At 38.8% G+C, this 12,526-nt stretch overlaps 1 protein-coding gene across 6 annotated transcripts in view; it reads right to left on the reverse strand.

The window, feature by feature from the left end:
- PIK3C2G (phosphatidylinositol-4-phosphate 3-kinase catalytic subunit type 2 gamma) overlaps window positions 1–12,526 on the reverse strand; it is a 644,646-nt gene that overhangs the window by 330,624 nt on the left and 301,496 nt on the right. For 5 of the 6 annotated variants that reach the window (XM_070788624.1, XM_070788623.1, XM_070788627.1 and 2 more), the window contains 2 exons: window positions 10,102–10,230; window positions 44–158 (listed from right to left, as the gene is read on the reverse strand). In XM_070788624.1, coding sequence (XP_070644725.1) covers window positions 44–158; window positions 10,102–10,230 — 244 coding nt within the window. The remainder of the gene's footprint in view (window positions 1–43; window positions 159–10,101; window positions 10,231–12,526) is intronic. The other variant, XM_070788625.1, reaches the window with a different exon arrangement.

Here is a 12,526-nt window from a genome sequence, read left to right on the forward strand (position 1 = left end):
AATCCTTGCTGTGTGTACTTTAATCTCATAGCCTGACACTTACCTGCAGGGTCACTGGGGATGGCTGACTTACATCCCACACTCCTGGAGCAATCATTTCCATGGGAGGCTCACTTTGTAATGTCATGCTGAATAGCGCAGACCCGAGAATGGATCTGCTGCAAAAGACAACACATATGGACAGACAAAAGTCATTTCAAGAGGGAAGGTACTATCATTTATAAATTAAAAAAAAAAAAAAAAAACACACCACCACAATTAGCTATTTCAGTAGCTTCACTCAGTAGTTAAAAGAGAAATAGGATATTCCACAAGTCTAGACACTGATGAATGGTTCGTTTCTAATTATACCACATGCACGGTATACCTACATTATTTTCCACAAGAGAAAACTGTTTCCACAATGGTTTCTAACAGGTGGGATTTACTCTTAATTTCCAACAATGCTGATTACAAGATGGGACTAAGAATCTCAAGTTTATATTCTTGGAGTTATGACTGCCTTAAATTAATAAAGATGTTAATAACTCTTAGGAATATTTTTTTGCTTCATAGGGTGACTAAATTCCCTGGGCATCTTTAAAGATATGAGCTCTAAATTTACAGAAAGAAAAGATTTAAATTAGCATATGATTTGCAGATCAAAGTAGTTGTGGGACTTCATGGAGGAAGTGGTTCTTTATGCATAAGTAGAAAGATTATTCATATCCTGAATATTTAAACCTATGTTGTAAATTACCATAGTAAATGAGAGTGAATACAGGAAAGACTTTAGACAGGAAGAATTCATGGATAGTTTTAACAGCTTCAATAACATCCAAATTCACAGAGGCTTATAGGAATTAAAAAACAAGCTATACCTGGCTTGTATATATGAATAAGATTATTGATTAAAATGTTCTACTGATCTGAAAACAGTCTTTGATTAACATAAAATTAAAACTGTAGAACTTAAAGTCAACAAGATTAAAGTTTATATAGAATTTTAATTCATTAAGCAAGTCTTTGGAAAATAATATAGAATTCTACCTTGCCATTTAATGGACAAATATGCAAAGTAAGAGGAAAAAAATCCAAATAAAGTTTTCTAAACCCTTAGCTTCTTGAGGCTTGGCTTCTTTAGCTTTCATATCAAAAGATACTATTAGAAAGTATACAAGGAAGTATAATTTTAAGCATTACTGTGCAGATATTTTTATATAACCCAAGAATATTGTTTTAGCAGGATGAATTTCGAGTCATTTTTATCCTTTTCTTCTATCCTCACTTCATCTGGCAGAACTTGAGTTTTTGTTTGTTTGTTTGTTTGTTTGTTGGCATAATAATACCAGGGACCAGTATTAGCCAATACCAGCATTAGCAAAAGTAGTGTCAAAGTGTTAGCTGCTCAGTCACATCTGACTGTATGTGACCCCATGGATTGTAGCCTGCAAAGGCTCCTCTGTCCATGGAATTCTCCAGGCATGGATAGCCATTCCTTTCTCCAGGGGATCTTCCTGACCCAAAGATGGAACCTGGGTCTCCAGAATTGCAGGCAGATTCTTTACTGTCTGAGTGACCAGGGAAGCCCACAGTATATTAGCAAGCTAGAAGTTTAACTTTTAGTTTAACTTTTAACTTTAACTCAATGGAGATAAAGATTTGAAACTTATTTCTGTGATTTTCTATTTTACCTTTCAGAGTATATAATCTTGCCCCAAATGGTCTGAAGCATCCATCTTCTTGGGGAAAGTTTTGGATTAGTTTCAGCCAGAATGAAAAAGAAGAGGGCTATAACTGAGCTTGGAGGGCTCAGATATTAATGTCCTCCACAGTATTTATAGAAAATACGCCTATCCATGGTAGAGTAAACAGGAGTGTAGGAAGGTGGATGTGGCATACTGCAAGGAGAATGTGGCAAAAGAAAAAGCTACTACTTCCTGGCAATTTGAGTTGGTGGGAAGCAAGACAGAGAAAGAGGGGCAGTGCGATCATGGTATCCCAAGTTCCCCTCTTCTGCCCATAGGAAGGCAGATGGGGAGGAGTGTTAAGTAAGTGAGCACAGCCTAATGCTGAAGGTGGAGGGGGCTCCATTTTATGCTCTGTGCTTCAGATCTGAGAAGAAAATCATTTCTTGAGCTGATCCGGTACAGACTTGAATAGTGACCTTTAACATGGGGCCACATGATATACAGGCCAAAGGAACTTGTGTTCAGCTTTATTGGGTTTTTGGTTTCTTTACAGAAGAGACAGAATCTAGACGGAGCTGAGATGTCTGTGTGTGAGAATGTTTCTATAAAGGGAGTCAGGTGGTGGGGACAAAGAGCTTCTACAATAAGGGCATCTGGTTAGACCATCTGAGCTGAGGTCAGCTTGGAGTCCTGTGTGGCTCTGTGGTGCCTGCGAGACCCCAGGACACCCTGGCAGTGTCAGTTAGCCCTAGCCAAGTTGGGAGAGTACCAATCACAGGCTACAATAGGTGGAACAACCAACCACCAGCTTAAAAATGCCTTTGATTTGGATATCGTACGTCACTAGGCCAAATAATCTGTTTCTTTTCTGATCCTTTGTATCCAGATTTCCCAGGTGATGCAGTGGTAAAGAATCCACCTGTCAATGCAGGAGATGACGGTTCTATCCCTGGGTTGGGAAGATCCCCTGGAGAAAGAAATGGCAATCCACTTCAGTATTCTTGCCTGGAGAATCCCACAGATAGAGGAGCCTGGCAGACTATAGTCCTTGGGATAGCAAAAGAGTAAGACAAAACTCAGTGACTAAACAACAACTGTCCTCTTAAAGACTTAGGGTTCATGTTGATGTATGGCAAAACCAATACAATATTGTAAAGTAAAAATAAATAAATAAATTAAAAAAAAATACTTAGGGTATCAAGAAGCAGAGCGATTGAGCATTTTATCCAAAGGAGGCTGCGTAATTCTAAAAGGACCTATTTAGATGATCAAATTGGCTAATTTGTCCACCTCCTTAGTTACAGTGTGGGAGCTCATGAGGAAAAGTGTGATATATTAATTGCACTTTTTCTTCACATCTAAGTTGTGTAGTGAGCTATATTTAGGGCCCTATTATATTTATACATCTTGGCCATATTTCACTCTGAAAATCTGAGTGATCTAAGCTGATTTCTACAAATAATGAAGAGACTCAAGAATAACCATGAGTTATCTGTCATTTGTCTCCTCAGATGGAGTCTGGATCAATAGTCACCCTGGTTTTAACCCTGAGTTGTACGGGGCACAGTGAAGTAAGAACTCTTGATTCAAGAATATGTATGAAAGGATGTATCAAGGGATAGGGCATAGAGAGAATGAACTTCTAGTTGTCCAGTTAAGGTTAATATAATACATACTTTAAGACAATTCTGCGGGAAAGGATGTTTGACACCATTCTTTGGGTTCTTTGTTGGCAGGAAATCACCTAATTTATATTCTGACAAGGGGCCTTTTTCAATATTGTAAGCATGACTGAAGGACTACATTTCCATAGATGTTTGTGAATAGAAAATATGAGGATGAGAAAGATGATCAGTGGAATCAAGGGGTTTAAAGAATGCATCTTAGTGTTGGTGGTCTCAGAAAAAAGGATGAAAATGGAAATTTTTTAAAAATTTAATTTAATTTTTTTAACTTTACAATATTGTATTGGTTTTGCCATATATCAAAATGAATCCACCACAGGTGGAAATTTTTAACTTCCAAGTTGGTGGGATTCACCAGTAGGTTTTACATTACAATGCCATGCAAATGTTTATGAAGTCAGTTAAAATTAAGCAAACAAAACAAAAACATGATGAAAGCAAAACATACCAGAAACAGTTTCGTAATCGTGGAAAGAGCACCAGATTTATACCAGGACATCTGTATCCTATCTTCATTAGCAAGCCTTAATTTGCTTAATTTCTTCGAGTTTCTGACACAGAATCAGTAGTTAGTTTTATATTTGTCTTCATGTGGCTTTGTGTTTGGGGGAGTAGACTTTAGAAAGGTGATATTCAGTGCTGTTCTTAGTCACTCAGTCATGTCTGAGTGACTGACTCTACTACCCCATGGACTGTAGCCCACCAGGCTCCTCTGTCCATGGGGATTCTCCAAGCAAGAATATTGGAGTGAGTTGCCATGCCCTCCTATATGGGATCTTCCCAACCCAGGAATTGAACTCAGGTCTCCTGCATTGCAGGGGGATTCTTTACCATCTGGGTCACCAGGGAAGCAGAAAGGTGTTGAGGAGATGGCAAATTGTTGTTCAGTTGTTAAGTTATGTCCGGCTCTTTGTTACCCCATGCGCTGTGGCCTGCCAGGTTCCTCTACCCATAGGATTTCCCAGGCAAGAGTACTGAAGTGGGTTGCCATTTCCACCTCCAGAGGATCTTCCTGAACCAGGGATCAAATCCTTGTTTCCTGCATCGGCAGGTGGATTCTTTACCACTGAGCCACCAGGGAAGCCCTGGCAAATAGATAGGAATCTAGAATTTCAGATGCCACCCTGCCTACCCCACCAACATGTATATGGACTGTTCACTGATCTTATATGTGGAGATTTTGAATAATATGTCATTAGCAAAGGACTATGCTGATAAATAACATTTTTTTTTTAATGGCCAATTGTCTTTTATTATTAGAAACGAATTGCCAGTCCAGGTTCGATGCAGGATAAATAACATTTCTATCCTTAGTTCAGTTCAGTTCAGTTGCTCAGTTGTTTCTGACTCTGTGACCCCATGCACTGCAACACGCCAGGCTTCCATATCCACCACCTACTCCTGAAGCTTACTAAAACTCATGTCCATAGAGTCGGTGCTGCCATCCAACCATCTCGTCCTCTGTTGTCCCCTTCTCCTCCTGCCTTCAATCATTCCCGGCATCAGGGTTTTTTCCAATTAGCTAGTTCTTCGCATCAGGTGGCCAAAGTATTGGCATTTCAGCTTCAGCATCAGTCCTTCCAATGAATATTCAGAACTGAATTCCTTTAGGATGGACAGTTTGGATCTCCTTGCAGTCCAAGGGATTCTTCAGAGTCTTCTCCAATACCACAGTTCAAAAGCATCTATTCTTCAGTGCTCAGCTTTCTTTATAGCCCAACTCTCACATCTATACATGACTACTGGAAAAACCATAGCTTTGACTAGACGGACCTTTGTTGGCAAAGTAATGTCTCTGCTTTTTAATATGCTGCCTAGGTTTGTCATAGCTTTCCTTCCAAGGAACAAGCATCTTTTAATTTCATGGCTGCAGTCACCATCTGCTGTGATTTTGGAGCCCCAATAATTAAAGTCTCACTATTTCCATTGTTTCCCCATCTATTTGCCATGAAGTGATGGGACCAGATGCCATGATCTTAGCTTTATGAATGTTGAGTTTTAAGCCAATTTTTCACTCTCCTCTTTCACCTTCATCAAGAGGCTCTTTGCCATATGGGTGGCTCTTTGCCATTATGGTTCTTGCCATAAAGTTGATGTCATCTGCATATCTGAGGTTATTGATATTTCTCCTGGCAATCTTGATTTCAACTTGGGCTTCATCCAACCCAGCTTTTCTCATGATGTACTCTGAATATATGTTAAATAAGCAGGGTGACAATATACACCCTTGATGTACTCCTTTCCCTATTTGGATCCAGTCTTTGTTCCGTGTCCAGTTTGAACTGTTGCTTATTGACCTGCATACAGATTTCTCAGGAGGCAGGTAAGATGGTCTAGTATTCCCATCTCTTGAATTTTCCATGGTTTGTTGTGATCTACACAGTCAAAGGCTTTGGCATAGTCAATAAAGCAGACATAGATATTTTTTCTGGAACTCTCTTGCTTTTTTGATGATCCAACAGATGTTGGCAATTTGATCTCTGGTTCCTCTGCCTTTTTTAAATCCAGCTTGAACATCTGGAAATTCTCCATTCATGTACTGTTGAAGCCTGGCTTGGAGAATTTTAAGCATTATTTTGCTAGCGTGTGAGATGAGTGCAACTGTGCAGTAGTTTGAGCATTCTTTGGCATTACCTTTCTTTGGGATTAGAATGAAAACTGACCTTTTCCAGTCCTGTGGCCACTGCTGAGTTTTCCAAATTAGCCTGCATATTGAGTGTAGCACTTTCACAGCATCATCTTTTAGGGTTTATAATAGCTCAACTGGAATTCTATCACCTCCACTAGCTTTGTTTGTAGTGATGCTTCCTAAGGCCCACTTTATTGGCATTCCAGGATGTCTGGCTCTAGGTGAGTGATCACACCATCATGGTTATCTGGGTCATGAAGATCTTTTTCATACAGTTCTTCTGTGTATTGTTGCCACCTCTTTTCAGTATCTTCTGTTTCTACTAGGTCCATACCATTTTTGCTCCTTTACCTGTTAGGTTCATCCCATTTCTATCCTTAAGGGTCCTTTAAATTTCAATATTATACAAATTCCTATCCCGGGAAAAACGAAGTGAAAATCTGTAGCACCAGGAGAACAGATGGGCTAGTTGACCCTCTCTGTCCCCCTGTTTCCTCAGAGAATTTTTAAAAAATGGTCAGAATAAATTAATTACTCCCATTTTAAGTACAGGAGTCTATGGTTTGACATTCTGGAACCAGCACTTTCAGAAGATCTGATCTTATAAAACTCTTTGAGACTCTGACTCTCATAGATCTAACAGGTTTCGTGGCCAGGAAGAGAAACAGGATCCCCTCCTGTGCTGGTGAGGTTTCCACAGCTCATTCATGAAGCAGGGTGTGGTATCTAATGGCAGGAAGGGAGGCAACTTGAAGTAGGAAGATGTGTGGAGAGAAGGCAACTCTCCATTCTGGTTCTTGTTCTATTCCCAGGTAGCCCAGTAACCTCTAGCCAGTCCCTTAACCTTCCTTCATCATAAAGGTCTTCATATATTAATAAGATATTTGAAATGAATCCTGAGAGTCTTTCTCCTACAGGATGGAAGAACGATAAGGCATTTTTATCTACAACTTGTTTTTATTATTTGATTTTAAGGGTATATCTGAAATGACAATACCTAGTGTGGTCAGGGTTGGCCACTCAGAGAACAATCTCAGGAACAAAATTGTATTATGATTTACTTAGGATTCTTTTTAAATTCTACAAAAGAGATTCTCATTTTCCTGGATTTTAACTCATCTCAGGAACTCTGGAAATACTGATGCCTGGGCTTCTCCACAGACCAATTAAATTAGAATCTTTGGGAGCACTTGGGTTTTGGGTTTAGTTTTAAATCTCCCCAGGAGATTCTATTGTTCAACCAGGGTTGAGCATCTCTGCATTGAAGGAGTTTACTGCAGTTTAGAAATGCTAAGTAAGGACTACACTATTTGTTTTGAATTTAAGTAGGAAAGGTAGCTCATAGAAATGACTGAGGTGAGAATAACCCTGTCTTACTGCAGTGGAGGCATTGTGAATACAGATGTGGTATAAGCCCTGTCTGCAAAGGAGAGGATAATAAAACTTCTGTGGGCAACATTTTACCTTTGTTCTTGAAACATATCTTTTTAATAGGATTGAAAGTGAGTTTGTGTGCTTGAAAATGTTGAACTTTATTTTTATTTGTACACACTCTTGATGCAGCCACAACCAATACATATAAGTTTAACCTTGGTTGGTTCTTCTGAAACCCATCTCTGGAAACCACAAAGAGACAGAAAGCCTTTAAGTCTGCATATTTTCAGGTTGTGTGTATCTTGGAAAAAAATAAAGACATAAATGCTCATTACAGCTCCACACGACTAGGTATGAGCAATTTGAACTGAAATAAATGACATAAATGATACCAAATGTTTATGGGCAGGGGTCATTCTGTGAAAGGAAATGAGATTAAGTGACTTATTTGATGTGATCTTGAAATACCTGCATTACATAAATTGGGTTAGAATCTCTGTAACTCAAAGCAATGAACACAGTGGGAGTTATTACATCTCCCCAAATGGCCACGTGATGGATTTCTGATGTCTTAAAAAGATCTAAATTTCTTTACGTTGTTTAGCCCAGGACAGAGCAGATTTTCCGATTTTCATAAGAAATGATCTTTCGGAAACACTTTCACAAATGCTTATTGAAATCCTCTTTGAAGTAAGCTGTGTTTCTGTGATGTCTCAGCATCCACAATTTTGCCATTTACCCTTAGGAAAAGCACTTAATATCAGTCCCAGATGGCATTCCTTAAAGATACCCATTGTCTCTAATCACTTGCATCTTAAATGTCTACCAAAGGTTAAGTGACAGATGACAAAACAACACGAAGGCAGTATTTTGCTATCACAATAAGCATGTAGAAAAAAGCCTTGAAGATTAGTTTGAAAGACAAAAAATATTCCAGACCTTTAATATATTTAACAAGTTTTTGATTACCTGTTATGTACAAAATAGTGTGTTAGAGGTAATAAAATGGATTTTTGTTTTCAGTGAATAGCTACAAATGTATCCTACAAACATTTTAGATCTTACAAATACTGCAGATGAAACTTTAAAGAAACTCACTCAAGAGAAGGAAAGGCACCTGTGCAGCTGCTCCCAGTGAGAAAGTAATGAAAGTTCTTAGCCCACAAATCAGATTTTTGAAATATCTGCTAACAGCAGTTGGTATTCCCGTTAGGGTTGAACTATTTCTTATAGACTTTTGAGATCTTATTTCATTCTAAATCTCCTATAGAGATTGATTTTCTTCTAATTCAACTTAATAAACAAACCTGTACTGATTGCCTATTTATAAGAGGTACCATGTTAGATGACAGAAATTACCAAGAAAATACATTCCCTCTGCTCACACATGTGGAAACTGGCTATAACATGAAAACAAATAAAAGAGCAACACATATACACATACAAACATGCACACCATGTCATAATTAATCCAATAGAAATGATTTTTAAAATGTATTCCAGGGGGCTTTCCTGTAGACCTAGTGGTCAAGACTTGTGCTTCTACTGCAAGGGGCACGAGTTAGATCCCTGGTTGGGGAACTAAGATCCCACATGCTACAAGGTATGGCCAAAAGCAAAACAAACAAGCAAACAAAACCAAAATATGTATCACAGTTGCTTTGATGATATTTTATTTATACTGACTAAAAGTGGGAACTAAAACCTGATGAAGAATTTTGTTAACATTTTCATATTACCAAATCTTTCTAAAAGAGCGGAGGCAGAAACACTCTATAATATTAAAATAACAACACAAGTTCTAATTCTTCAAAAGTCCTTTTTTTTTAACAGTTTGATTCTAAAGCAAGTTTCGTCAAAGGAAAGTAACTAAGATGTTTTAAAATATTTTTCTTTAATAACACAGAAAATCACATTACTGACTTTCTCAAATATTCTAAGTATTAATAATTCCAAATCCTTATGGTTAAATTGACAGCTACTTTTTCAGTGGCAACCAGTTCTGACAGAACTCCTATTTGGCTTACTTTTCTGAAAATATTGTCTTAAAGTTGACATATTTTTTCTTGGCAATAAAAGGTCAGTAAACCAATTACATTGAATAATTTTACTTCAGTCAGAATTTCAAGACTTACATTGTTGCTAAATGACAGTACTGATCTAAATCATTTTGCATTAGTAATTCCAGAGAAACTGGCTGGTCAGAGAAGGAAAAGAAATTGATATTAGTCATGGTGATACCTTTTCATGGTAAATGATCCAGTTGACAAGCTGAGCATGAAGCTTGTTTCTAAAGCCATTTCTACATTTTGCTTTTCAGTCCTGCTTTCAACTGTCATGATTTATATTGAGGTAGCTGGCACCCCACTCCAGTACTCTTGCCTGGAAAATCCCATGGACGGAGGAACCTGGTAGGCTGCAGTCCATGGGGTTGCTAAGAGTCTGACACGACTGAGCGACTTCACTTTCACTTTTCACTTTCATGCATTGGAGAAGGAAATGGCAACCCACTCCAGTGTTCTTGCCTGGAGAATCCCAGGGATGGGGGAGCCTGGTGGGCTGCCGTCTCTGGGGTCGCACAGAGTCGGACATGACTGAAGCGACTTAGCAGCAGCAGTAGCAGCTCAGTTTTAGAATAAAATGTCTTCTTGATTTTCTCATTAAGTCATATACTGAACATTATCTAGTTCCAAGGAGGTTTTATTGAGATGGAAGTTTTATTAATCACAAAAGATATACTTACTGTTTTGGAAACAGTGGAAAACAAGTCCAGGCCAATAAATCTGCATTGGTTGCATAGGTAATCCCAAACAATTTTATAGTGAGCATGGATTCCCTTGGAAGTGATTTTATTTCGAGAGGAAAATTGATCCTTAAAATAAAAGAAAAAATTAAGTTGGGCTTCCCTGGTAGCTCAGATGGTAAAAAAAAAAAAAAAAAAATTTGCCTGTAATGCAGGAGACCCTGGTTTGATTCCTGGATCGAGAATATTCTCTGGAGAAGGGAATGGCAATCCACCCAGTATTCTTGTCTAGAGATCTCCATGGACAGACCGTGGGGTCACAAAGAGTCAGATACCACTAAGCAACTAACACCTTCACTTTATTGTGTGTCAAGCACTGTTAACCCTTGATCTCATTAATATTCCCAACAACTCTAGGACACTAGGGCCCAATTACTATGATGTTTTCATAAATATTGCCTTCTAATACAGTGCTGTGTGACACAAGTATTTTAACTATTTGAATTGAGGAATTATCTCAAGTTTTAATGTTTTATCTTGCAAATGCAGAAATATAGCAGAAGTACTAGAGTAATGAGATTGATTACTCTATGGTGATTGTTATGATTTTGATACATAAGCTTATTTTTTGAAAATTACAAAACTTGAGCATCAAGAAAGAATGATTAACATTGTCTTAGGGAATGGGGGGAGGACAGGAAATAACTCATAATGGGTCTTAAACAGTAGTTTGGCTACAACAAGGTGAATAGTTGGAGAAGAATATTCCAAAAAAGAAAAAAAGTGCACAGACAAGGGCATATACGCATGGAGCTGAGGAATGCTGAGTGGTGCATTGTAGCTAGAACAAGAAACGTAGTCAAGTTGGTCTTAACCTGGAAGTTATGAAGGATGCAATTAGAAAGATAGGTGGTTGTCAGAATATTTAAGAACTCTGTATGCCAGGCAAAGGAATTTGCGGTCTTTTTCCTAATGGCAAAAGGAAACGTTTAAATGAGAGAGCTAAAAGCATCGAGAGTTGTTTATAATTTTAAATGTGAACTATTCTGGGTGATGATGAGTTTCCAGGAAATTGGGGGCTGATTGCTGAGATGTAATAGACAATTCCTGGATGTGTCAAGGTGAAGAACATCAAACTCAGACCCTGGATGGATTGTAGGTATGGGTAAAAAAAAGTGGCTAAGGATAAGCACAAGGTTGTTAAAGGTGGAAAAAATTTGAATTTGGGCATCGAATCCATTAATCTATATAAGATTGCCTACAAGGTATAAAGATACTGTAAGACTGGGAGGAATACACCTGGGTGGTTGAAGAAGCTAAGAAGAAAGGGCTTTTGACAGGAAGTTGAGAGATCTGAGGTTCCTAATGGTGGACAGGAAGAAGGGTACCTTTCTTTCCTTTCAGGAGTCATCTTGGCTACATAGAAATGATACAAGAGTCTCAAGAGAAATACAGTGTTTAGGAGAGATAGATTTATGGGTGGCTAGGAAGCTTGTGTGGAGAAGGAAACAGCTACCCACTCCAGAATTCTTGTCTGGAGAATCCCATGGACAGAGGAGACTGGCAGGTTATAGTCCATTGGGTCGCAAAGAGTTGGACACGACTGAACGACTTTCACTCACTCACTCAGGAAGCATGTGAGAGTTGGACTACAAAAAAGGCTGAATGCCGAAAAATGGATGCCTTCAAATCATGGTGCTGGAGAAGACTCTTGAGAGTCTCTTGGATAGCAAGGAGATCAAACCAGTCAATCCTAAAGGAAATCAAGCCTAACTATTCACTGGAAGGACTTTTGTTGAAGCTGAGGCCCCACATTGGCCACCTGATATGAAGAGCTGACTCACTGGAAAAGACCTTGATGCTGGGAAAGACTGGAGGCAAAAGGAGAAGAAGGCAGCTGATGATGAGGGGGTTAGATAGCATCACTGACTCAATGGACATGAATTTGAGCAAGCTCAAGGAGCCTGGGAAATCCTATGGACAGAGGATCCTGATGGGCTACAGTCCATGGGGTTGCAAGAGTCAGACACAACTTAGCGACTAAATCACCACCGGGAGATAGTAGACGACAGAGGAGCTTGGTATGTTTCAGTCCATGGGGTTGCAAAGAGGTGGACACGACTTAGTGACTACACAACAACAACAGGCAGCATTCAGCCTCAGGAATAAGGAACAGTTAATTCACACCAGTGACCGTAACTGATTCTGAGGAAATACACATCTTTCCCCTCAACATGCTATTCTCTGAGATGGAGCGGTCTAGGTACAGGTGTAAAAAAACATCCAACAAGAGGAAAGACAGAAGAGCTATTTTAGAGGTAAAATGGATAACTAATAATTGACTGACAGCATATTAGTGGAATAGGACAATGACGAACTGAAGATGAATTTCATGCTCCTAGATTATGTTAGTGGATCCCTTTAA

The sequence above is a fragment of the Bos indicus genome, chromosome 5, assembly GCF_029378745.1.
Source record: "Bos indicus isolate NIAB-ARS_2022 breed Sahiwal x Tharparkar chromosome 5, NIAB-ARS_B.indTharparkar_mat_pri_1.0, whole genome shotgun sequence".
Lineage (NCBI taxonomy): Eukaryota > Metazoa > Chordata > Mammalia > Artiodactyla > Bovidae > Bos > Bos indicus.